This window comes from Euphorbia lathyris, chromosome 2 (assembly GCF_963576675.1).
Source record: "Euphorbia lathyris chromosome 2, ddEupLath1.1, whole genome shotgun sequence".
NCBI lineage: Eukaryota > Viridiplantae > Streptophyta > Magnoliopsida > Malpighiales > Euphorbiaceae > Euphorbia > Euphorbia lathyris.
In genome coordinates, this window is record NC_088911.1 from 53,140,228 (window position 1) to 53,167,966 (window position 27,739).

The window sequence follows — 27,739 nt, forward strand, 5'->3', positions numbered from 1 at the left end:
TCCTTATTTAGCTACGAGTATAATCGTGACAAATTTGATCAATTTTTGATAATTTATTTTTAATTAGCTTTTACTTTTTTATTATTATATTATTATTAATTATTATTATGATTATTATATGAACTTTTGATTGAAAGGAACTACATTAAAATCTATGAGAATAAAAGAATAAAAAATAAACAAAGTATAAAATTTTAACTATTCTTAACAAAGAATAAATAATTATTAAATAGATATCAATCATTTTATCCTCCAATAAAAAAACTACTGGAAACACACAAAAATTGCCAATTACAATATATATATTAATAAAACTCCAAGTTTAAAGCTGAGATACACAAAGATTATATTCCTCGTTAGTCTACCACTTATACAAATAATAGTGACAGAAAACATAAAATTGAATATAATCCGCTTTTCAAAATTACACCTCATCTACCAGCTCCTTGATGATTTCTGCAAGTCTCAAACAATCATATATTAAGAGAAAAAAGTTATAATCAGAAAAATTGCATGTAAAAATAGGAATATAGCACTATATATATATGAGTAGCTTAAAGCATTTTAGAGTCTCAAGGCTATATACTTCTTGCAAATCACGAGTTCAAAATAAACTATAGCATTCTCTCAAAAATATATTTTCACAGAAACAACTAGCTTAGCGTAAAAAAAATAAGAGTTAAAAGAATGACAATGCAACAAAATATGTCAATTCAATTAATCAATTTGTGCCCTGTTTTGTTGAACTCCGCCTGTGAGGGTCACTTGGTGGCCTTTACAGCCGGTCCCAAGCCCGGACAAAGGAGGAGGGTTGCGGTAGGTTTGTGGCGGCCAGCGTAAAACTTAGCCACATCTTATGACATGAACCATAATATAAATACCGTTGGGGCGTTCCCTACTCAGCGACGCGCTGCACTTCCTAGACCCGGGTGTAGTGATAAATGTGCAAAGGTTGCTAGGTCGTCGCCCCGAAGCGGCGCGCCACCCCAGGACCCGGGGGTGGTGTCAAATATGCAAGGGTTGCGGGTAAATAAGCTAGTCCACGGTAATGGTAGGGGTAGGGGTAAGGGTAGTAGGTTACGCTTTGGGACATGGAACATAGGTTCTTTGACAGGAAGATTAGCTGAAATTGTAGATGTTATGAAGAGGAGGAGAATAAATATATTATGCCTACAAGAAACCAAGTGGGTTGGAGCCAAGGCTAGAGAGATAGCTCCTTGGGGTTATAAGCTTTGGTACTCAGGAAAGGATAAGGGTAGAAATGGAGTAGGTATTCTTATTGATAGGGAGTATATTGATGAGGTAGTAGCGGTGTCTAGGAAGAGCGATAGAATTATGAGTGTTAAGCTAGTGATATGGGATGAGGTTGTGAATGTCATTAGTGCATATGCGCCACAAATAGGATTAGATGTGTCTATAAGACAAGCTTTTTGGGATGACTTAGAGGAAGTGGTGCAACAGGTTCCTAGGGATGAAAAAATGGTACTAGGGGGTGATCTCAATGGACACGTGGGTTCTAGGCGAGATGGGTTTGAGAGTGTTCATGGAGGGTATGGTTTTGGAGATAAGAATGAAGCAGGAAATGATATTTTGGAATTCGCATCAGCCTATGACTTGAGTATCATGAACACATGGTTTATGAAGAGAACATCCCACTTAGTGACTTATCGGAGTGGCGGTAATGCGAGCCAAATTGACTTCTTCTTAGTAAGGAGTGCTTGGAGAAAGAGTTATATTGATTGTAAGGTGATCCCTGGTGAGAGTACGACAACCCAACATAGAGTAGTGGTGCTAGATTTTCGAAGTAGAAAATGTATAAGAAAACAAACACCTCAAGTAGAGACTAAGATTAAGTGGTGGAAATTGCAAGGGGAGAATCAACAAAAATTTGTGGATGAGATGACCAAAAAAGATATTTGGACTTGCAATATGGATTCAGATATAGATTCGATATGGAATAAGATGGAGCATAGTATAAGGGAAGTAGCGAAGGAAGTTCTAGGGGAATCTAAAGGTAGCATGCCACCGGGTAAGGACACATCTTGGTGGACAGAAGAAGTACGACAAGCAGTAAAGAGTAAGAGAGAATCCTATAAACTATTGGGGAAATGTAGGAGTGACGAGAACTATGAAAAATACAAAGAGGCTAAAAGGGAAGTAAAGAAGGTCATACGAGATGCTAGAGCAAAGGTGAATCGGGATCTGTATACAAGATTGGATACGAAAGAAGGGGAAAGAGACGTATATAGAATTGCTCGGATGAGAGATAGGAAGACGCGAGATCTCGGAAAAGTTAAATGTGTGAAGGATGTGGACCAGAAAGTCCTAGTTGGAGATAAGGATATCAAGGAACGATGGAGGTCCTATTTTGATGACTTATTTAATGGAGATCGCCAACAAGATGTTGGAGATATAAGTATCCATCACGATATGATAAATCATGAATGCCTGCGGAGAATTCAAAAGGGTGAAGTCAAAATGGCATTAAGTAAGATGAAGTTGAAGAAAGCAGTAGGACCTGATGGCATCCCTATTGAGATTTGGAGATGTTTGGGAGAAAGAGGAATCGAATGGTTGACGACGTTCTTCAACAAAATTTGGAGAAACAATAAGATGCCATCAGAATGGAGGAAAAGTACCTTAATCCCTTTGTATAAGAACAAAGGCGATGTCCAAGATTGTGCCAACTATCGGGGAATCAAATTAATGAGTCACACTATGAAACTTTGGGAGCGAGTGATTGAACAAAGGCTAAGGAGGACGGTGAAGATCTCGGAAAACCAGTTTGGCTTTATGCCGGGAAGATCAACTATGGAAGCCATCCATCTAATGAGACAATTAATGGAGCACTATCGAAATAAGAAGAAAGACTTGCATATGGTTTTCATTGACTTGGAGAAAGCATATGATAAGGTACCAAGGGAAGTACTTTGGTGGGCCTTGATAAGGAAAGGCATTTCGCGGAAATATATTGACATCATAAAGGACATGTATGAGGGAGTATGCACGAGTGTACGTACTAGTGTTGGGAAAACTGAAGAGTTTCCTATTACGATTGGAGTGCATCAAGGTTCCGCACTAAGCCCATTTCTTTTTGCCATCGTTATGGATGAACTAACAAGTTCACTTCAAGATGGTATACCATGGTGCATGCTGTTTGCAGATGATATTGTGTTGGTTGATGAGACGAAAGAAGGAGTGGAGATGAAGTTGGAACTATGGAGGCAAACTCTAGAATCTAGAGGCTTTAAGTTGAGTCGAAGTAAGACAGAATATTTGGAGTGTAAGTTTAGCGGCCGTAGGAGTAGGGAGGCAGGGACAATCACCCTAGATGGGAGAGTTGTTCAGGCCTCGGATTGCTTCCGGTATTTAGGATCTATTATCCAAACGGATGGAGAAGTAGATGGAGATGTTGCCCATAGGATTAAAGCTGGTTGGTCGAAGTGGAAGAGTGCTACGGGTTTCCTTTGTTATCCCGGCATGCCTAATAGATTGAAGGGAAAATTCTACCGGACGGCAATTAGACCAGCATTGTTATATGGTACGGAGTGTTGGGCAGTGAAACACTGCCACATCCATAAGATGTCGGTGGCGGAGATGCGTATGTTGAGATGGATGTGTGGTCACACGAGAAAGGACCGGGTGCGTAATGAAATAATTAGGACAAAAGTAGGAGTCACATCTATTGAGAATAAAATGAGAGAAAACCGACTAAGGTGGTTTGGCCATGTGAGACGTAGAGCGCTTGATGCGCCGGTTAGGAGAACCGAAGAGTGGCAAAGGGATGTAGTGGTGAGGGGTAGGGGAAGACCTAAGCAAACTTGGAGGAGGGTGATCGAGAGTGATATGAGTTTATTGGGAATTGAGGAAAATATGGTAGTGGATAGGACGGAGTGGAGGGAGCGAATCTGTGTCGCTGACACGACTTGATTTTCACGGTTTTATATGATGGTTCATGTTAGCCGACCCCGAATCATTTCGGGACTAAGGCTTTGTTGTTGTTGTTGTTGCCCTGTTTTGTTGAATAATTAGTAGGAGTTTTGCAAAATCAGTGCCAACAATGTCATTATTTGCATTAGGGATAAGGTACCAAAATAGGCCTATTATTTTTGGGAACGTATCAATTTAGGCTCCGCATACAAAATAGCACAAATATAGACTTAACGTTTAAAAAAGGTATCAATTTATGCCTCGATAACGGAATGAGACACGTCATTGATATTACCCCATTAAGTTCTGTTAATTGTACGTGGAGGGAGAAATCGGAACTTAACGGAATAATAGGAATGACGTGTCCAATCCGTTATTGAGGCCTAAATTGATACCTTTTTTTAAACGTTAAGCCTATATTGGTGTTATTTTGTACGTGAAGCCTAAATTGATACTTCTCCAAAAACTACAGACCTATTTTGGTACCTTATCCTTTAGCATTATAAAGATTGTAGTAAAACCTCTGAGCATTACTACCATACCTAAATACAACAACAACCGTGTTCATGATTAATAAACAACAACCATGATTTAACTTAAGCAACACTGTTAGCAACAAAAATACAAGACAAGAGATGCTTGCAATCTGCAGAAAGTCGTACATAGTTTGATATGGAGTAGTAAACACTCATTATTCTCTAAAACAGTTTCAAGTATGAATTTGAGTTCGGTACCATAAGAGAGAATAATATTTATAGTGATCGTTGAGAAACTCGCCTCGATAGTTTTGCAGAAGTTTCTAGGATCTTCATGATCTTCAAAAGGGTATGCTCCCACCAACATTACATATAGTGTCACTATCACCCCACGTCACCAAACATCTGCAATCTAAAACCGATGAACCATTACATAACCAAGCTAAGATATGAGGAGGATTTGATTTCTTGAAAGGAAATCATTATTGTATTTTCCAATACTTGTTCATGTTGTCTGATGATTTAAGTGCATTCTTAGTTCAAGCAAACAATTTGCATACCAACTAAATAATACAAGTGAAAAGTTACACTGAGCAAAATTTATTAAAGTGATGTTAACTCTGTCTTATTACACGATGCAATAAAAAAAGCTAGGAGTGGCCTTTAAACTAAGTACCTTTCCATCACATTCCTTCCACATAGAACTTCAGGAGCAATATCTGCAGGCGATCCCACTGTTGATTTAGATTGTGAGTGCAACAGAGAGACTGAACTTGTAAGAGAAAAAAGCATAACAAATCTGAAATTGAATTGCAATTATCTTTCGAGGTTGAATAAGGAAGAAAGCTCACGCTAGATAAAAAATAAAATAAAACAAACCTTGGAGTATCCAAAATCACATATTTAAGTCGTGGTGTAAGGCTTCCATCTAAAAGTGTGTTTTAAATTTGAGATCTATGTGACAATTTTCCTACAACAAAAGCAAGGGATGTTGTAAGTCAAAGCAATTGTATATTAATGTAAGACTAAGACATCGCACATGCTGCAACATGCCATGGTATGGCAATAGCTGACTCCTGATATCAGTTGTTGGAAGAAAAACCTCACATGTAACGAAACAAAATGAAGCTTATATAGAAATCATCAGGGCATAAAGAAATCCAGGCCTGAGAAAATATATACCTTTGAGTTGCATCTTCTTCCAATTTATTGCATTACTCCAATAGACAAGTGAGATGTTCAATTTCACGGCTTCAGTTTGAAGTTCTCTGCTATTGGATGAGACAGGATTCTGAGAAGTGCCAACCTCTACAAAATATTTCAATCAACAATTAAACCATTTTCTACGCATAATTTGAAAGCACTAATAACATGTACTTTATTTTCAATTAATGTCATCCGCAAAACTCTCCTCTCTACAATGAATATAATAGCACCACTAAATAAGAACAAATTAACACAGCTAGCTCAAATTTTCCTTATGACCAAATAATCAAAGACTTGAAATGAAGCAGCATATAGTTATCTAGCTTGGAAGTTGAACCATCCTCAAATCATGCAGATAAATGTTAGGCTTCATACTTATGCATCAACAAATTGGTCATCACTGCAATGGCATTAGTCCCAAAAGCATGTTTACAATTTCAATTCAGTAACCAAAAGCTTACTACATGCAAGCCCAGAGACTAAGACACCAATTTCGCACCTTTTTGCCTCACTAGAGCAGCAGAGCCCTTAATATATCAAAGGCAACTCTTATGTCAGGTCTTGAGGTTGTTTTCAGACCATCATCTACTGCCTCCCCCACCAAATGGTCATGTGCCAACCTCTCTCCCTCTCTCCCTCAATGACTCTTCAACTTTCCTCTTTTTGTCACTATCTTTTTTCTTGGGAGGTACAAGATTCGTTTAAATATTTTTCTAGACTACTAGTGATATCATCACTTTAAAAATGTAAAAGAATAATACATATCTAACATTTAAACTTTTTCAACTCTGATTGTATTCATGATTGGTACGTGTTCAATAAAATTCTGCAAATTAGGTATCAGTATCAAACTCTAAAACTGCAGAAATTGGCTCCACCATTACGCAGGCAAGCACTTTATGTCTTTTTCTTGTCATGCAGTGTACATATCACACTGACAACATTTAACCCAACATATTTGTTCTGTTTATGCATTGAAACATTGTCAAATAAGAGGTAATTATTTTTAAAGTCGGTATAAGCTGGTATTAAAGGACTTCACATAAGGATTAGCAAGGTGCTCTAAAATATATGTAAAGTAATAAGTTCACAAAAAAAAATAATATTAGAAATTTGATAACACGGGAGAAATTTCCAATCAGATCACGTCCGTGTGAGGCGCCGTTGGGATCGGCCGGGGACACTCTGATGCCAAAGTCAGTAATGAATATGGTGAATAAACTGAATGGACAAAGAAAAGTAAGTAAGAGTGAATGTACCTTGATAGCCTAGACGTAGGCTATTTATAGTAGGTAGATTTGTAACTTCTAGGTAACTAGAGAGTCTCCATTTAATGCTCATTTAATGGCGGTTACAAGTTACTCTTAACCTGGCGGGTTAAGACTATTAATGATTCATTTAATGATCATTATGGCTGAGTTGTCAGTTAGCCGTTACTTAAGTAAATGGAGAGATTCGCCTTGGAGATCCGCCAGCGGATCTCTTAGAGCTAACCCAGGGGGATCCGCCGGGCGGCTTCCTATGCCACGTGGCATACTTGAGGCGATTATCTCCTTTGGTCCTTGCGATAATATCCCGATGTTATCAGAAGCCCCCTCAAAAGGCTTATAAAGTCCTTCAGGGCTTTTGGACTTCTGCGCGCCGTTCCATGCTTCCGTGAGCCATTTGTTCGATGTTCTTTTATGGCCGACATGTATAGTGACATCATAGTTGTGACAGATGATTTGATTTCCTCTGTTCGTTAGATTTTGTCTCTTAGATGGTATCTTTACTTGTGGCGAATCTATGAATGTGGAGGGGGACCCTCAAGTAGTGAGGGCGAAGAGGAAAGGGGATAACCCTATTTTTCCTGTTTTTACTTAAAGATTGGAGTAGGTGGCCAGCCATACTCCATTATATGAACCTTTGTGAAGGTTTGAAGCTGTTCTATTCCTCCTTAGAGGAAGTAAAGCTGCCCAGGGGTTCGTTTTGCCGCCTATCTTTGAGGTGAAACGATCCGCCCGCAGAACTTATAAATCCTTCTCTGGGAAGGATATGAGAGTGTAGAGACCTTGCGTCCAAGGATCGTTTTAACTCTATCGGTGACCATGATCCGCCTAGTGGCAGATCTATTGTGAATGTAGAGGGCTCGGGATGTTCTCCTTGTAACATACCGAAATTGCAACAGTAAAGGATATAAAGTTGATCAACCATGTCTATTAATGGAAAAGTCACCTTATTACAGCGAATAGGTCTTTTACAAAGGAGCTTCATTTGATAACCGTTTAACAAGAAAACCCACATGGGGAAAAAAAGCTTGCTAAAGGAAAAAAGAGTACTCAAGACCGTGAGCGTGCTTTATTTTCTGACAAAGTATTTGCGAAGGTTTTGGAGATTCCACGTGCGTGGTAGCGTATTGCCCTCCATATCTTGTATTTTGAATGTGGCTGGTCCAACCTTCTCCACTATCTGGTATGGACCTACCCAATTGATCCCTAACTTGCCTTTGCCTTCTCGAGATTGGATTTTATCAGCTTTACAAAGCACCAGATCCCCCATCTTCAAATCCACAAGCTTGACATTTTTGTCATGATAAGAGGCAATCCGCTGCTTATACGCTGCCATGCGCACATAGGATTGGTTTCTACGGTCTTCAACCCGATCTAGGCGGTCCCTTAATCGTTTATCATTGTCCTCTTCGCAGTAAAAGGCCACTCGATCACTGGGGACTTGTATTTCAACTGGGATTACGGCCTCCACTCCATGAGAAAGGGCGAATGGCGTTTCTCCTGTAGCAGTTCTAGGAGTTGTACGATAAGCCCACAAAACACTCGTAAGCTGATCCGCCCATTTTTTGTCGTGTTCTCCTAGCCTCTTTTTTATCCCTTTTACAATCGTTCGGTTGGTTACCTCAGTCATTCCGTTGGACTGAGGATAATAAACGGAAGCGAATCTGTTCAGGATGCCCAATCCCTCACAAAAAGCCTTGAATTTGCCACAGTTAAATTGTGTCCCGTTGTCGGTGATAATAGTATGTGGAATGCCGTATCTTCCCACGATGTTGTCCCTAACAAACTCCACTATCCGTTCCGCTGTAATGGAGGAGACAGCCTCGGCTTCCACCCATTTGGTGAAATGGTCCACCGCCACTATTACATACCTCTTTTACCGGCGAGTTGGAGGAAATGGGCCAACAATGTCTATTCCCCAGAGGGCGAACGGACGACCCTCAATAATTGGTCTTTGGATGTGCTTGGTGGTGTGTGACTCATTTGCATGAATCTGGCAACTGTGATAAGATTCTACCAAACTTTGGGCGTCTAACTCGGCCGTGGGCCAGTAGAAACCTGCTAACCTGGATTTTTTCAAAATCGTGGCGGATGCCTCGTGTGATCCACAAGATCCCTCATGTAGCTCCTTAAGGATTTGCTATCCTTCCTCAGGTAGAATGCACTTCAACCAAGGATGGCTAAAGGATTTTCTATAAAGACCATCGTTGATCAAGGAGAAATAAGCTGCCCTTCTGATTATCCTTCGCGACTCTTCTTTATCTTCAGGTAATGTTCCATTTAGCAAGTATTGGCGGATAACCGTCCTCCAATCATCTTCCACTGTTGTGAGTAGGGTTACCTCCGCAGATACAAATGCCGGGGCCATTTTTACCTCGAAGGGATAGTCCGGATCCGTCCAGTTTGCCTCACAAGAAGCCATTTTGGCCAATTGATCCGCCTCTGTGTTGGATTCTCTTGGTATGTGAACCAATTCCCATCTGGCTTCTTTAGCTTCAAGGTTATCTAACAATTTCTTGACTTCTGCTACATATTTGGCCAGGATCTCGTCTTTTACCTCGTAATTCTTGATGACTTAGTTGACCATTAGTTTCGAATCGCTGTAGATCACGATCCGCTCCGGGGTGATCTCTTGAAGTATACGTAGACCCAATATCAGGGCCTCGTACTCAGCAGCATTATTAGTGGCATGGAAATTTAATTTTGCTGCGTACCGCAATTTTATGTAATGGGGACCCTTGATCACAACTCCCACCCCTGCTCCCTCCGCCGATGAAGCCCCGTCGGTATACATCGACCATTCTTCTAACGGAGGTTTGGGATGAGATATCCCCTCATCAGTGAATTCATTCACGAAGTCCGCCAGGAATTGACTTTTCAATGATGACCTGCTTTCATATCTTACATCAAATTCGCCCAGGCGGATCGCCCATTCGATCAACCTTCCCGAAGTGTCCGGTTTCTGCAATACTTTTCTCATTGGTATATTGGTACGAACTATTACTGTATGCGCCTGAAAATATGGCCTAAGGCGTATTGTCGTGGTTACAACAGCCAGTGCCATTTTATCTAGTCTTGAATATCTGGTTTCAGCATCTTTCAAAACCTTGCTCACGTAATAAATTGGGAACTGTTGGCCATCCTCCTCCCGTATCATGACCGTGCATACGGCTTTATCCGTGACCGATACATACATGTATAAATCTTCTCCCTTCAAAGGTCGACTCATCATAGGTGGTTCTGTGAGGAACCGCTTGATTCCTTCAAAGGCATTCTGACAATCTTCATTCCACTCGAATGCTTTTTGCTGTTTGATAACTTCGAAAAAAGGCTGACATCTACGGGCTGAGCAAGAAATAAACCTGCCCAAGGCTATGATACGCCCGTTAAGGCGTTGTACCTCCTTGATGTTCCGGGGCGCTTGCATCTCAAGAACTGCTTTGACTTTGTCAGGGTTTGGGCTAACTCCTTTTTCACTGATCATGAATCCTAAAAATTTTCCATATGTAGCTCCAAAAGTGCATTTCTCGGGATTTAACTTGATGTTGTGGTGTCGCAGTACGCCCAGTACTTCCTTTATATCTTCTGCATGTCTTTCTGCCGTCGTGCTTTTAATGATCATGTCATCTACGTAGACGGAATAATTACCACTTTTATTGTCCGCGAATATCTTGTTCATCATCCTCTGATAGGTAGCTCCCGCATTCTTGAGCCCGAAGGGCATAACCTTGAAACAGTAAGTGGCCTGATGTGTTACGAACGAGGTTTTGATTCTATCTGAGGGCTCCATAGGGATTTGATGATAACTAGACTTTACATCAGTAAAGGAATACATTGCGTGACCAGCAGTTCCATCTACAAGCATGTCTATGCACGGTAGAGGATAATTATCTTTGGGACAAGCTTTATTAAGATCTGTGAAATCGATGCACATACGATAAGACCCGCCAGCTTTCTTGACTAGTACGACGTTCGCCAACCACTGGGTATAAAGCACCTCCTCGATGGCATCCGCCTTTTGGAGCTTGGCAATTTCATCCTCAATCACTTTTTGCCTTTCCGGACCATGGTTTCTCCTCTTCTGAGCCACAGGAACCGCGCTTTTGTCAATGTTGAGTTTATGGGTGATCATGTCTGGACTAATCCCGGGGAGCACTTCATCCTTCCATGCGAAAACATCTTCAGTTTCGCCAAGTACTTTGGTGATTGCGTCTCTGATCTCTCCTTGTAGACTTTTAGCTATCCGTACCTGCTTCCCATCCGCCACAGAGTACATTTCGGTTTCCCCCAAAGCCATTGTGACGCGTTCCTCCTCATCCTCCTCCTTAGATTGAGGGCGAATCATTAAGGATGCAGAATATGTCTCTTGGGCCACCTTTTGACAACCTTTGACCATCATGCATCCCTTGGCCGTGGGAATGTAGAGTGTTAAATGGCGAATGGAGATAAGAGCTGCAACTTCGGAGATAAAAGGTCGTCCAAGGATAATATTGTAAGCTAATTGTCCATCTAAGATCGAAAACTCCAAATCTTCTCTCCAAACTTGATCATCCCCACTAAGCTCACAATCCAAGGTAACCTGACCTTTCGTCTGAATGGTATGACCAGTTACTCCCAAAATATCAACCACAGTTGATTCTACCCGGATAGGATCAATTTTGAGTTTGGCGAATGCTCCTCGCGTAATGATGTTACATGAACTTCCCGTATCAACCATTACTCGCCTTATTTCCCAACCTTCAACCCTCATGGTGACAACCAGTGCGTCCGCATGGGGTGCAATCTTCTGACCTGTATCTGAAAAAGGGCGATTTAATGACATTCTCTCAAGGGTGGTCATCCTTGCTTTCTTTGCCGTTGGCTGATAACCAGGTCCGCCAGCTATGACGTTAATTATGTTTTTTCTCTTCCTTTTCGCCGAGTCCTCCTTGAGTCTAGCATCTCCTCTTCCTTCTATTTGGGTAAATTGATCCAATTTGCCTTGTCCACCAAGTCGTTTGGTTTTTCGAGCCAACTCCCAGCGAGCATCCGCGTAGCCATTTTCCTTGTGATATTTATAACAATTCTCAGGAGTGGTCGTATCTGTGCGACCAGCACTTGGCAGTGTAATTATCAGTGATTTAATCTCAGAGGAGGAATTTCGTCTTTCCTCCGTCATGATGTTTCAGTGTGAACAAAAAATCCTTTATTTGACCAAGGATTCCACGTTCACTGCACCAATTGATAACACGGGAGAAATTTCCAACCAGATCACGTCCCTGTGAGGCGCCGTTGGGATCGGCCGGGGACACTCCGATGCCAAAGTCAGTAATGAATATGGTGAATAAACTGAATGGACAAAGAAAAGTAAGTAAGAGTGCATGTACCTTGATAGCCTAGACGTAGGCTATTTATAGTAGGTAGATTTGTAACTTCTAGGTAACTAGAGAGTCTCCATTTAATGCTCATTTAATGGCGGTTACAAGTTACTCTTAACCTGGCGGGTTAAGACTATTAATGATTCATTTAATGATCATTATGGCTGAGTTGTCAGTTAGCCGTTACTTAAGTAAATGGAGAGATTCGCCTTGGAGATCCGCCAGCGGATCTCTTAGAGCTCACCCAGGGGGATCCGCCGGGCGGCTTCCTATGCCACGTGGCATACTTGAGGCGATTATCTCCTTTGGTCCTTGCGATAATATCCCGATGTTATCAAAATTATAAGCATTATGCCCATATCTATACTATAAATTCCCGTATCTATTGCATCATACAACCTTCTCTAAATCTATCATTCCCTTCAAAATTTAATTACCTTTGCCATTAATTTCCCATTGACATCTCTTTTTAATGTTCTGATACAGATCGGGTAACGGGCGATAGTTTTCAATCGTAAACTACCAAAGATATTCTCAAGCTAAACTTGAAGGAGCCGTGAAACCCCCAGATTTACAAGCTAAACTTGAAGGAATTAGAAATCCCCATTGTTAAGAGGGATGAACCCTAAAAACACTCTCAAAGAGAAGATATAATTTGATTGATAAAAAGTTGCATATCCTTACAAAGATGGGGTTTAAATACCTCCCCTAAAGAAAACTAAAGACATAATTACCCCTATTAGGGTTACAACTAAAGAAAGAAAATAAAGGATAAAATAGGTAAGTGTATATTCTTCCTTGTGAAGGAAAGAAAACTTAAATAGGCAGAATGTATATCCTTCCTTGTTTAATTAAGGAAAGCTTGCAACTATCCTTCCTTAAACTAGGAAGGAAAGTTCACTCCTTGTAAAGGAAGTAATCTCTAGGACCCGCCTCAGTTATTCATCCGGTATACGCCATTAGGTGCACATGTTTTTCGTATTGCCCACATCTGAATATGATCTGCCAGGGTTCAATGTAGAGTGAGATCCGCCAATCTGGGTCGAAGTAGATACAATAGGTAGATCCGTCGAAGTAGATATACATCGACAGAAATACCATGAATAGATAGGCCAAGGTAGATCCACTCAGGTAGATACTGGAAGTAGATACGTCGATGAGTAGATATGCTAATGTAGATATGTCGAAGTAGGTCCGCTCAGCTAGATACCTGAAAGAGATACATCAACGTAGACACATCGAAGTAGATCCGCCCAAGTAGACACCTGAAGGAGATACATCAACGTAGACACATCGAAGTAGATCCGTCCAAGTAGATACCAGAAGGAGATACATCAACGTAGACACTTCGAAGTAGATCAGCCCAGGTAGATGCTTAAAGGAGATACGTCGAAGTAGATACACTGAAGTAGATACATTGAGTAGATCCATCGAAGAGATCCGTCGAGTTGATCTGTCGAAGAGATCCATCGAAGAGATCCTTCAAAGGAGATCCGCCGACGAGATCCATCAAAGGAGATCTGTCAAAGGAGATCCATCGGAGAGATCCATCAAAGGAGATCCGTCGAAGAGATCCGTCGAAGAGATCCATCGAAGAGATCCTTCGAAGGAGATTCGTCGAAGAGATCCGTGGATGAGATCCGTCGAGGGAGATCCGTCAAAAGAGATCCGTCGAAGAGATCCATCAAAGGGATCCGTCGAAGGAGATCCGTCTAAGGAGATTAGTCTAAGAGATCCGCCCAGGTAGAGACACTTAAAAGGAAAAGATATACTGGAACTTTAAGTGTGTCTTCCTCCTCTTCTGAATCACTTTCCCCACATACCTGACGAAATTTGTTACCTTGCTACTTCCCTAACCTGGACTTCGAATTTGTTGAAAAGATGTCCGCATCATGTTCCTTGCTACTTCTGTTTATACTAACATCCATCTGTTTCTTTTGTATTGCAAAATAAAAAATAGCATAATAGAGGGTAATTAAAAAAAAATCAAACACAAGTTAAGAAAGAAAGAAAAAAGCTTATGTAGGTGAATTTACAATGCATTTATGATTTAGGAAATGTAAAATATATCACTACAGCAATTGAATTACTATATTACACAACAACTATTATCTTCATCTTTTGCATTACCTTTCAACAAAAGACTCTATTATGCATGTAAATTTCCCATTCCTCATCTTATCTTCAGGATATGTAAATTTCATCCATTTCAATACAATCCCGTTGAAAGTATCAAACAGCCCCAAAATTATAAAATGGTCAATAGCACAATGAATTTAATTTAATTTAATCATATAATACATTAGCAGATAGAGGGTAAGAAAGAGGGGTATCCATCATTATAAATTTAATTAGTAGGTCCAGGGTGAGAAAGAGGGTTTTCCATCATTTTAAAATTTAATCATCCCGTAATTGCAAAGATTGAGTTGTGCACAACCCAAAATTACAATCATCAGCAGAAATTCAATTCAACAGAAATTACAATCATCAGTAACACAATACATCAGAAGCATCTTCTAAAGGAACCCCTAACCAATTAGACTAAGAACGGAAAAAGAATAGTATAAATATGGACGAACAGAAATCATAAACTCAGAAATCACGATAGAAGTTACAAAATCATAAAATCATAACAGAAGCTACAGAACTATAGATAAATTAGTGGAGAGAGAGACTAACACACGGACGATGGCTGGTGACGAGCCTCGGACGGACGGATGGAAGTTACTCGAACTCGCAGGTTTCGCCTTGACAAGGCGCTAACTATAATCCCAAGGAAGGAGCCGTAAATAAGTCAGGAGATTGAACTCGGCACAGTGAGCTAGGGTTCCTAAGAGAGAAATGTAATGGGTTTATGAGTAAGGGTATCTGAGTTTAATGAAACGATGGGATTAACGGGGCGTTTGGTATTCTATTGGGAAAGGAATAAGGATAAAGGTTGGGATATGGACAAGGATAAATAGTTAGGATAAGGTTAAAAATATAATTCGAGAATTATTATTCAATGTTTGGTACGTAGGATAGAGATAGGGATAAAATAATACATTTTACTATTTTAACCTTATTTAAACTACATAACATTAATTTGAGGGATAAAATGGACTTTTCCATCCTATTAAAATCGCAGGAGCTTATCCCACCTCCTTATATCACCCCCTCCTAGTATAGGATTTGAGGGATAAGAGACTTATCCCTCATCTGTCTCACTCTTCGATCTCACAAACAAACGCGGGATAACTTATCTCGTGTTTTTTATCCCCATCTCATCTCATATATCCCTCCTAACAAACACCCCGTAAGGGTTGTTGTTCATTTTAGTTTAATTGATGGGATTGAGAGTGTTTATAATGTTAAAATTTTGGTTTTTGGGGGCAAACCCAATTTTTTAGAGGGAATATATATTAGCTAATGTAAAAATAACTAATGAGCGATTTTTTTTAGGGGTTAAAATTAGTGAGTGGAATTTTAGTAAAATTTAAGAAAAAAAATTATTTTAATAAATAATAATGGAATTTCATAGTAATTTTTCTCATGGTATAAATAGATTTAGCCACGGGAAAAAAATTACTGTGGCAAAATTCGTGGCATAAGTATATGTTTGCCACGACATAAAATTATCTGTGGCATAAATGTAGAAGGAGATCCTAAGTTTGCAGTGGGATCTATTTTTCCTGTGGCTAAATAAAAACACTCCACGAATTTTCAATTCCTGTGGCATGATTCGTGGCACAAGTGATGATTTGTTGTAGTGAAGGTATTCCATATGCAAAGGCTTCTAATCCGATATACCGTTGAAATCACATACAAATCCTTACCGGTTATAATGTTATAGGCCACTTCTAGGCCCTTGTCCTTTGGATTTGATGGCCTCTTGAACGAATGGAACCTCTTCCACTAAGATATCTTTTGTCTACCTTGCCCCCGAGGCCACATCTTTTTAGTTAACTCCTTGTATATTCCATTAAAATTGCAGTTGGCCCTCAAGTTTTGGCTCTAGCTTATTTTTCTTATTTGTTTTCTTATTTTCCTCTGGCTGAGAAGATGACGACGCTTCTGCCTCCGGCTACAAGGTTAGTGAGGCATTCAGATTTCTTTTCTTCTTTGGTTTGGACTTTGTTCTCTCTTTTTTACTTTGAAGTTCTACACCATATGGTTTTTTGATCGAAGTATCCTTAGATGATGACATAATTCTTGTGGACTCTCTAGACATAATCACTTAAAATCTCTAGGAAAATGAAATGGGGAGGAAGAACGTCTAAATACTCACACACCTAGTAGAATTTAAAAAAAAAATCTTAAAAACGAAGGCAATGTCCAGTGGACTGACATCTCTAAGTCAAACAACAATATCTCAGTCTTCCTACTTTTTCCGATCCAAAAAGTAAAAGATAGATTTCGTACTCCTCTCTGAAAGTGAAGTTTTCATACTCCTCTCTGAAAGTGAAGCTCTTGCAAAGCCAAGAGTGAAGCACAATTTTCTCTCTGAAGATTTTTTAAACAAAATGTTCTTTATTTAAATTAGGGCTATATTTATAATAGTTAGTGGAGAAGTCCAAACGACACCCTTATAATATCCCATGGGCAGAGGCGGAGGCAGCCCAGCGCCCGGGGAGGCTCCAGCCCCCACGGCGCCGGCGCTGCCATGGAGTAATTTAGGGGTGCTAAAAATTAGCACCCCCAGTCCAGCCGGCCGCCGCCCTCTCCTAGGGCGAAGAACAAACATCTCCTTCTCTATGGAGAAGGAGATGTTTGAGAAGATACAGCCCAGCCCAAACGGGCTGGGCTGTTTAATTTTTTTTTTAAGTTGGCCCGCCCAAAACGACGCCGTTTTGGGTTGGGGCCAACTTAAAAAAAACAAAAGAGATCGAGAGGTCCCCGATGTCTTTTATTTTTTTAAATTGGCCCCAACCCAATTTGGGGCCAACTATAAAGCCACTTTGCGATTTTCAACAGCAAATATCACATTTAACCCATTTCTATTGATTTTCCTCCACTTCCTTCTTCTAATTACTCCGGCCAGCATCTCCATCATCCGTCATTGATCATAGGTATGTAATTTCTTCCGTAAAATTAGATTTATTTTAATTTAGGGCTTTTAATTTATAATTTGTTGAATTAATTTAATGATGTAAGCTTGTTACTTAAGATTACTTTACATTAACTTAAGGGTTTTGATTTAGGAATTTTAGTTTAGGGTTTTTTTTTTTTTTTTGAGGGAAAACTAAACTTTATTAATCAAATCGGGCCATATCCTGTAGTAGAATATTGCCAATGAATACAGGAGCTATACTATGAACAAAAGAATTAGCATAGGAACGGGCATTACGTGCTAATGCATGCGCTGCTCCATTCGCTAACCTTGAAACATAAACCACCGACCAATTCGGATAGTTTTGAAAAAATAATCTAGCATAATCAACCTCTGACCCATATTCAGTGATATCTCTTTTTCCTTTCCGAATGTTATCCACGACCTCTTTAGCATCAGTTTCAAATTCCACATGAGTATGCCCAAGTGCCAAGACCCAGTCAATGCTCATTCTGAGTGCTAGAATTTCCGCCATCTTAACAGACACCCTTCCATACCTAACCATACTTCTCGCTCCTTTATACTCCCCCGGACTCATCCCTTAAAATCGCCCCTGCTCAAAATTTCCCTTCCTCAAAAAATTGAGTTGCATCAATGTTGCATTTCAAATAACCCTCTCTTGGCCTAACCCATTTAATTCTTTGAATATTTCCCTCAAGCCCAATCTTATTCCTCAAACCCAAAGACCCATCCCATATCTCCCTCCCTCTACTCAAAAGCTGCACTTCCCTTCCCCTGCTTTCCCTAACACCGCCATCCCCATCATCTCCCTCCTCTCTCCTAAGATTTGACCCACCCTGCTCCCCCTCCACTAATTCTTCCATTCTGCCTATTCCTAACCTTTCCCCATTTCTATCCCTTTCCACTTCTCTGCTTCCTCCACTTCTTAAATCACCACGCGCCCTCCTCTCACTTTCCACTAGATTAGAGCTTATCCCATTTTCCCTCTCACCATTAACATTAATTACCCCGCCCCTTTGTCCCTTCCCATAGTCCGATTCTTCTATCCCGCCCCCATTTCCACTCTCTCCAATTAAATCATATAACCCACCGCTTGACCCCCTCCCTCTAACCATTTCTTCAATTCCGCCCCCTTGCCCCTTTTCTCCATTAATTCCACCTTCAGCCCCTCTTCTCTCCCCTACACCTCTTTGCTCGACCTGTTCGTTTCTATCCCCTAACTTGAGTCCTCTCCTCTTCGTGAATTCCATTCGGGCAGCTTCCCATTCCCCAATCATTTTTTGTGCGGTACAGACTACTTCCCTTACCTCTCTACTTTTGTTATTCCAGCATTTATCATTCCGGTCTTGCCAAATTGCCCAAAGTATTGCAGCATTTATCCTGATCACTTCCACTCTTGCTATACTGCACATGTGGATTACCCAATCCTCAATCCACTCCCATTCTTCTCCCGGTGGTTCCAGACCCGCAACGGACCAACATTGCCTCGCATACTGACATCCAGCAAATAGGTGCCACCCATGCTCGACATCATTTGGGCACATCAGACACGTTATAGGGGTATTCACTCTTCTGACTGACAGCTTCATCCTATACGGTAAGACACCCACCGTTAGCCTCCAAAGGAACATTTTAAGCTTCGGAGGTAAGTGCTGCTCCCATAATCTTTTCCAACCCCCATTCTCTTCTCCATCATCTAAATTCTGTGTTACAAGTCTATATCCAGATTTTGAAGAATAAATGCCATCCTTCGTATAGTGCCAAATTAGTCTATCTTCCCTCCTCCCATTCGATACTACCATTTTATTAATTTCTTCAGCGACATGTGCACTAAACCAGGATTGGATCTTCTCTTGGTTCCATAATTTAGTGCCTGGTATAAATAACTCATCTACCCGTGCCTCCCTGTTGCTCTCGTTTCCGGGTAACCCAGCCTTGAAATTCTCAATACCCCAAATCCACGGATCCTTCCACACCTCGCTCTGGTCTCCTTTCCCGATATTCCATCTAATTCCTTTCTTCAAGCAATCAATTGAACTCCACACGCTCCTCCAAACAAAACTAGGATTAGTGCCTAATTTGGAGGATAGGAAAGACTCCCTAGCATAATATTTTGCTTTGAACATTCTGCCAACCAAACTGTGTGGTTCATCAATCAGCTTCCATCCTTGCTTTCCCAATAAAGCCATATTGAAACTATGTAAGTCCCTGAATCCTAGCCCGCCTTCACCTTTCTGCTTACATAGTTTCCTCCATTCGAACCAGTGAATTCGCTTACTACCATCATCCTTCATACCCCACCAGAACGAGTTCATCATCTTTTGAAGTTCATCACAGATAGTCTTAGGTAGCAGGAATGTGCTCATACAGAATGTAGGGAGAGCTTGTGCCACAGATTTGAGTAGAACCTCCTTTCCTGCAGTAGATAGGAACCGGAAGGTCCAATTGCTGAATCTTTTAGTCAGTTTCTCCTTTAGGAACCCAAAAATTGCTCTTTTAGACCTGCCTATAAGCGATGGTAATCCTAGATACCGCCCAGTATCAAGAGGCGCCTGAACATGTAGGATTCCCTTCAACGTTTCTCTCAAATCATCCTTTATATTAGAGCTAAAGAATATCCCTGATTGATTCAAATTAACGGCTTGCCTTGAAGCCTGTTCATAATCTGCAAGCAGCTCTTTAACCTTTCTGCATTTAGTTTCTGAAGCCCTAAAAAATAGAAAACTATCATCAGCAAAAAATAGATGGGACACCCGTGGTGCCCCATTACAAATTCGGTTGCCTGTGATATCTCCCACCTCTTCTGCTTTCGATAACAGTTGTGATAAGACCTTCGCACAGATTATAAATAGATAGGGTGACAGCGGGTCACCCTGTCTTAACCCTCGCCTAGGATATATAGGCCCCACCAGCCTATCATTCACTGTAATAGAATACTTCACAGAGTTGACGCACAGCATTATCCAATTTACCCATTTTTCGCAAAAACCCAATCTAATCATTGTTTGCTTCAAGAAACCCCAATCCACCCTATCATAGGCCTTACTAATATCAATCTTCAATGCGACATTTCCTTCTTTGCCTCTATTCTTTCTTTTCATGTAGTGAATTGTTTCAAAGGCAATTTGCACACTATCAATAAGTGACCTTCCAGGGACAAAAGCTGTTTGACTCTCAGATATAATATTTGGTAAGATCACTTTTAACCTATTTGCAAGGACCTTTGCAGTTATTTTATACAAAACATTACATAAGGATATAGGTCTCAAATCAGTCATTTTCCTAGGGTTATCACACTTAGGGATCAGTGTTACAATTGTATCATTCAAATTGGGTGGGAACTCACATTTATTTAAGCAACTCAGACAAGCAGAAAAAATATCCCTTCCAATTAAGGGCCAGAAATGTTGGAAAAAACCTGGATTCAATCCATCAGGACCTGGGGATTTCTCTGGGTGCATTTGGAAAATTGCCTCAGTAAATTCCTCGAATGTGAATTCAGTCACCAGTTGATTATTCATGTCTGTTGTGACCTTCTCTCTCAGCCCATCTACGTTTCTTAGTCCCGCTGCACTTCCTTCATTAAACAGCTTCTTAAAATAGTTTTTGACTATCTCTTCCATACCTGCTGCATTAGTTATTTCCTCGTCTCTCTCATTTATCAAGCTTTCGATTTTGTTACTCTGTCTTCTGGCATTTACAAAAATTTCGAGTTTGTATCTCCAGCAGCTAACCAAAAGATCTTCGCTCTTTGCCTCCAGTATGTCTCCTCTTGTTCCAGTAACATGTTTAGTCTCCTCTTTGCTTGTAAATACATTTCAATAGAAACTCTGTCAACTTTATCTCGCAGGCCTTCCAATTGTCTTTTACATGCCTCAATTATTCCCCTGAACCTTCTTCGAAATTGACGACCCCATTCATCCATCTATAGACTACAAGCCGCCATCCTTCCCAACACTGTCACTCCTCTATTCCTGTCCCAACAGCCCCGAACAAGCTCGTCAAAACCACCTTCCTGTATTCAGGCTTCCTCAAATCTGAACCTCTTCCTGACCTTACTTTGTTCCCTCTCCTGAAGAGTAATCAGCAATGGGGAGTGATCCGAGTATGTTGCCACTACATTCGTTACTTTGTATCCCGAGAACTTGCTACACCAGTCGCTGGACCTAAAAGCTCTATCCAGTTTCTCTCTGACCCAATGCTGAGTCCCTTTCCCCCTTTCCCAAGTGAACTGGCTACCACCCATTCTTAATTCGAATATATTACTGTCCCGAATTGCCTCAGCGAACTGATTTATCAATTGTGTCGGATATTATGGCCCACCAGCCTTTTCATTCTGGTTTAGAATGCAGTTAAAGTCCCCACTTACCAAACATGGTAGAGAACTACAAGCCGCCAGATTTCGTAATAGATCCTAGGATTCCTTATGTCTATTTCGATCAGCATACCCATAAAATCCCACAAACCTCCAAGCATCAGTGCACCCCTCTCTAACAGTAGCCTCAATATGGTGATCCGAGAAGGATTTTATGTCCACCATATCTTTGACTTTCCACAGCAACACAAGACCCCCACTGTGTCCCCTCGCATCCACTACAAAACAGCCTTCAAAATGAAGTTTCTTACTCAATCCTTCAACTCTTTTTTTTTATCTACAAGTGTCTCCATAAGAAACACCATTGATGGGATGTGAGCCTTTAATAACTCACTCAAATATCGAACTGCCCGGGGGTTTCCTAGACCCCGACAGTTCCAGCTTAGACAACTCATGACTCTCGGCGGACCTGCTCCTCAGGTCTCGCCGCTTCAATATTAGGAGAAAAAGATTTATCCTGAGTAATTCTGGAAGAATCAATTTCTGTTTGCAACCTACCAAATGTTGCTGTTTCAGCTTGTTTATTTTTGTCTCCTGTCTCCGCTCTCCTACGCTTTCTAGCCTCTGTTAGTGCTAATTCTGACTCCTCTTCCATGATCATATCCTCTTTTTGTGCAATCAGCCCTCCAGCTCCAGCTGAAGCCGTTCCCCTATCCCTAAATCTGCTTTTCTCATTTAATTTCTCCCATTTCTCCTCACTGCTACTACTTCCACTAGGTGTGTGGAGCCATTTTGATGCACCCTGCTCTCCTCCCCTACGCATGGATGCACGGAGCCAGTCGCCCCATTCTCGTGTAATTTCCTTTTCCGGTAGCCGAAAGAGAATTTCACAATACTTGTCAGTATGCCCTATATGTCCGCAAATGTAACAAAAATTGCATAAGCGTTCATATTTAAATCTAATAAAGGACCACTCAGTTGCAGATTTCTTAATCTTTTTACACCTTTTCAAAGGTTTTCCCACATCCATTGACACTCTGATTCTCATATATTGCCTCCTTATGCCAATATTATTATTTTGATCATATTCCTTAAAAGTTCCTATGAAATCACCAATTTGTCTGCCAATAGCTTCTGACATACAACCTACTGGTAAATCATGAACCTGAACCCATATATCCACAAAGTCTAGATTAACCTGCTCCGGAATCACTCCTAATTTCCACTCCACCAGTACAAGCATATTATTATCAAAGGACCAGGGGCCTCCAGCAAGGACCCTATCTCTATCCACAATATGAAAAAACTCAAAAATAAATAGATTTGAGGTAACTTCAGATATCGCTACTCCTCTCCCTGGCCTCCATAAATCTGCGAGCTTAGTTTTCATGGCTAGAAAAATGACAGGTCGTTCCGTAAGGAATTTCCCTATTAATGAAAGTCCACAACCAGCACTAGTATTTGATTCTGCTGCTGCCAGAAAATCAAAGTGATCATCTTCATCCCTGGACAATTTTAACCTAGCAAAATCTCCTTCAACACTTCCTTCTTTCCGTTTATCCATCCAGTTTTCTTTCCAACACCAGTTTTTCTATTTTTTTTGGTATCTCTGAACAGCAAAACCTGATTTCAGACCCAAGCCTTACCCTACGATTTCTTCACAGTAACTGATATATCGCACAAACAAAATGGCAGCAACACACGACACACTCAAAGCAAATTGTCGGCGCCGGTGACGAAAAGATCGACCCTCTTACTCGGTTGAGAAGAGACACTCTCACGTTAGGACTCTAGGGCAAAACGGAGAGACAAACGCGGCTATTGTCAGATGTTTAAAAAATGAAAGAAGTCGGTGTATTATATTATTTTGGTTTGGAAAATTGTAGTGAAAGTTAGTTTAGGGTTTTTAGTTTATGGAATTAATTTAGGTTCATTAATTTTAGGGGTTTTGATTTTAGGTTTACAATTTAGGTTACTTTACTTTAATTTAGGGGTTTTGATTTTGGATTATTGATTTAGTGTTTTTAATTTATAGAATTAATTTAGATTCTTTAATTTAGTGATTTTGATTTGAGGATTTAATTTAGTGATTTTGATTTGTGCCATATATTTCAGCACTTAATATTGTTAAGATGGATTTACGCAACCGGATGGGAGATAAACTTCTCACAAATTGCTTGTTGTGCTACATTGAGAATATTTCTTTTAACAGTGTTGAAAATGAAGCCATTTTACAATATTTTCAAAATTCGGGGTTTCGAAGAATAGATTTGCCACATATCGAGAGCGTGTCCGTTGTCAAAAAAATAGGTACATTTTCCGGTAATATAGTATATGTAACAAGTACTTTTTAGTATTTATTTATCAATACAATTAAAATTTTGTATACTTTGATTTTACTCTTTTATATATGCAAGATTTTTTTTTTTTTAATCTTGGGCTAAAATTAGCCCCCCTATTCGGAAATCCTGGATCCGCCACTGCCCATGGGCCAGCCGCCACCTTTATCCCAATCATGACGTTTGAAAATCCAAGGAGCACACTTAAGTCAGATTAGTGCAACTTTTTCATATTGACACTTAATACCATGGTGCATGCTGTTTGCAGATGATATCGTGTTGGTTGATGAGACGAAAGAAGGAGTGGAGAGGAAGTTGGAACTATGGAGGCAAACTCTAGAATCTAGAGGCTTTAAGTTGAGTCGAAGTAAGACAGAATATTTGGAGTGTAAGTTTAGCGGCCGTAGGAGTAGGGAGGAAGGGACAATCACCCTAGATGGGAGAGTTGTTCAGGCTTCGGATTGCTTCCGGTATTTAGGATCTATTATCCAAACGGATGGAGAAGTAGATGGAGATGTTGCTCATAGGATTAAAGCTGGTTGGTCGAAGTGGAAGAGTGCTACGGGTTTCCTTTGTGATCCCGGCATGCCTAATAGATTGAAGGGAAAATTCTACCGGACGGCAATTAGACCAGCATTGTTAGATGGATGTGTGGTCATACGAGAAAGGACCGGGTGCGTAATGAAATAATTAGGACAAAAGTAGGGGTCACATCTATTGAGAATAAAATGAGAGAAAACCGACTAAGGTGGTTTGGCCATGTGAGACGTAGAGCGCTTGATGCGCCGGTTAGGAGAACCGAAGAGTGGCAAAGGGATGTAGTGGTGAGGGGTATGGGAAGACCTAAGCAAACTTGGAGGAAGGTGATCGAGAGTGATATGAGTTTACTGGGAATTGAGGAAAATATGGTAGTGGATAGGACGGATTGGAGGGAGCGAATCTGTGTCACTGACACGACTTGACTTTCACGGTTTTATATGATGGTTCATATTAGCCGACCCCGAATCATTTCGGGACTAAGGCTTTGTTGTTGTTGTTTCTTGTAAAAAAAAAATTAATTCCCTTCTTTATCTTTATATTTTCTGTTTATCTGCTGGTTTTCCAATTAATGAATCCCAAAACGTGCATATATATATATATATATATATATATATATATATATATATATATATATATAAATAATCATCACTATAGAAAAATCCGAGATGGATGTTTAGTCTTATTACAATAGATGACGATGATGAGTACATTATTACAGTCATATTATCCGAATAAAAAATCTACACTTTTCTGGTAAACAAAGAAAGCAAAACAATACAAGAAAATTAAATTAAAGATGAGAAAGAAATCAAACCATAAGTGATTCGACTTCAGATGATTATTTCAAGCCATTTCAACCTGACCTTTAGGAAGAACCTGAGGAAACTCATCATAGACAGAATTATTATGCCTTGATTCATATTTCTCCCCATCTCCCCATAATGCATACGCTTCTTCTCCATGAATAGCATCATCTCCTGTTTGTAGTTCTTCGTCCGAAAGTCTTAGAGGAACAACAAACTTTATTACGAAACATATAACGCTGGTGGTGAAAACGTTTACACATATAACAAATATAATTCCTAGAAGTTGAATTCCCATTTGCCTAAAACCGGCACCAGCCTTGCCGTTTTTAAGTCCATACGCAAGTCCAATGTAATGTTCCCAGGAATCTACTAAGTAGAAGATCCTGTTAAGCTTAGGCTCAGCAAAGAATCCAGCTAGAATTCCACCTAAACTACCAGCTACAGCATGAGTATGGAAAACAGCCATAGTGTCATCTACTTGCTTCAATAGCCATATTTTCTTGTGAAGAACCATCATTGTGTACCATGGTATGCTTCCTGATAATAGCCCCATTATGATTGCTGCCCATCCTTGCACAACTCCTGTAATTCAATTCATACAAGTTAAGTTACCAGAAGCAAACACTTGTGAGAATGGGTGAATAAGTTAAGTTACCAGCAGCAGGAGTGATGCAAACAAGGCCAGTGATCATGCCTTGAGTAGCTCCAATGACAGATGGTTTTCCAAAGAAAATTATATCCAGAAGCAGCCATGTGAGCAAGCTAGTAGCAGTGCACACATGAGTGTTAAGAACGGCTAAAGATGCATCAACACTCACACTGTAAGGATCTCCACCGTTGAATCCAGTCCAACCCATCCAAAGCAACCCAGCTCCTGCTAACATAAGCAGAATATTATTGGGTGGAAACCTTTCTCTGTCCTTGTTTGCTCTTGGCCCAACCTGCATTTTACCCTAATTAGCTTCTTCATTTTACAACACTCACTCACATAATGAAAAATATAAACATAAATACCCAATAAGCAGCAGTGAAACCAGCAACTCCAGAAGACAAATGAATGACATAACCACCAGAATAATCAATAATTCCTCTAGTAGACAACCACCCATTAGTAGACCAAATACTATAAGCAACAATTGTGTAAGAAAAGGTCAGCCAAAGAGGTACAAATATCATCCAAGCATGAAAATTCATCCTCCCAAGCAATGCTCCAGCTACCAAAATCAATGTTATAGCAGCAAACACAAACTGGAAATAAATCATAGTAGCATTAGGAAATTTCCCCAAAAAAGCCTGAGTGAATAGATACTTCTGATCCAAAGAAACATCTGGCCTCCCCAAAAATGGTGCAAGCTTATCACCGAAAGACATCCGGTACCCCCATCCCACCCAGCAAACAAGAACCGCAGCAAATGCATATAAGGCCATAAACGCTGAGTTCACTGCCCATTTTTTCTTCACAATGCTGCCGTAAAGTATCACTAAACCCGGCACGCTCTGGAGGCCTACCATGGTCGCTGCTGTCAGCTGCCATGCGTTATCGGCTTTGCTCATCCAGTCGGGGCTGGCATCGTCCGGCATCAGACCCGCTGGGAGATTCCATTGTGCCATTTCTGATAATTAAGAGGTTAATTGAGATGTTAATTGTGGGAAGTGATTATGTTATATGTATATATATACAATTTGTTTGTTATCATCGTTTTTGTACAATATTTCTGTTTTCAGTTAAGAGAGAATTGGACACAAGATGTCATTTTGCTGAGTAGCGGATGATACGATGATTATATGAAATTGAGCAATGGAACTCACGCCAACGCCAACAACAAGGCTTCTGCACTTGATACTACCTAAGGGTTTTTCTGTATAATATATATGGAATATACACTAATTAAAGCTAGCAAATTTTGGATTTATTATGTTGATATCATATGAATCTTGACAAGCAAATTATGTTTTAACTATATATGGAATATTGATGCTTTCGAGGGAACTATAAGTTAATTCCTGATTCATTTTCTGACATAATTAAAAGTCTTTCAAAGTTTATATTATATTGACGTAAAGTTCAAATTCACAAAAAATCTGTTCAAAAAAATTCATGAAATTTAGATGTAAATAAGTTTAACTATATTATTAACTCTCTTTTCATCAATATCACCATAAATTATGGTAAAATACATATGTTTAAGTCATCTTCACTCATTTTTTAACGAATTTTCTTTGATTTGACTTTAATATTAGTGTAATGCAGATATGTTATATCATCAACTAAAGTTCAGCAATCATATATAGTATTAGTAGCGGTGTAATTCAGATACCAGACATATATAGTTTACCCTGTAATAGTAACATATATACCATTATGTACTGCTAATTAAGGGAAAGCAACCATGACGAAAGGAAATTAGCACTAGTAGAAACAAGGTCATTTGCGTTGCCTTATTTGTGTCGT

General features: G+C 40.0%; 1 protein-coding gene and 1 long non-coding RNA gene across 3 annotated transcripts; both read right to left on the minus strand.

Annotated features, from left to right (window-relative positions):
- Positions 1-292: 292 nt before the first annotated feature.
- Positions 293-15,090, minus strand: LOC136218221 (uncharacterized). 2 transcript variants are annotated; one of them, XR_010683685.1, is made up of 6 exons: positions 14,917-15,090; positions 5,589-5,714; positions 5,286-5,376; positions 5,083-5,140; positions 4,708-4,818; positions 293-456 (listed from the first exon to the last, which is right to left on the minus strand). It is a non-coding gene; the product is annotated as an uncharacterized lncRNA (long non-coding RNA). The 2 variants fall into 2 exon arrangements; XR_010683686.1 differs by lacking the exon at positions 293-456 and having other exon boundaries at positions 4,498-4,818.
- Positions 15,091-25,214: 10,124 nt separating this feature from the next.
- Positions 25,215-26,898, minus strand: LOC136216985 (ammonium transporter 2 member 5-like). The gene is made up of 3 exons (XM_066003540.1): positions 26,302-26,898; positions 25,943-26,228; positions 25,215-25,869 (listed from the first exon to the last, which is right to left on the minus strand). Exons 1-3 carry the CDS (start codon positions 26,896-26,898, stop codon positions 25,325-25,327), a joined length of 1,428 nt encoding a protein of 475 aa, XP_065859612.1. The 3' UTR covers positions 25,215-25,324.
- Positions 26,899-27,739: the final 841 nt, after the last annotated feature.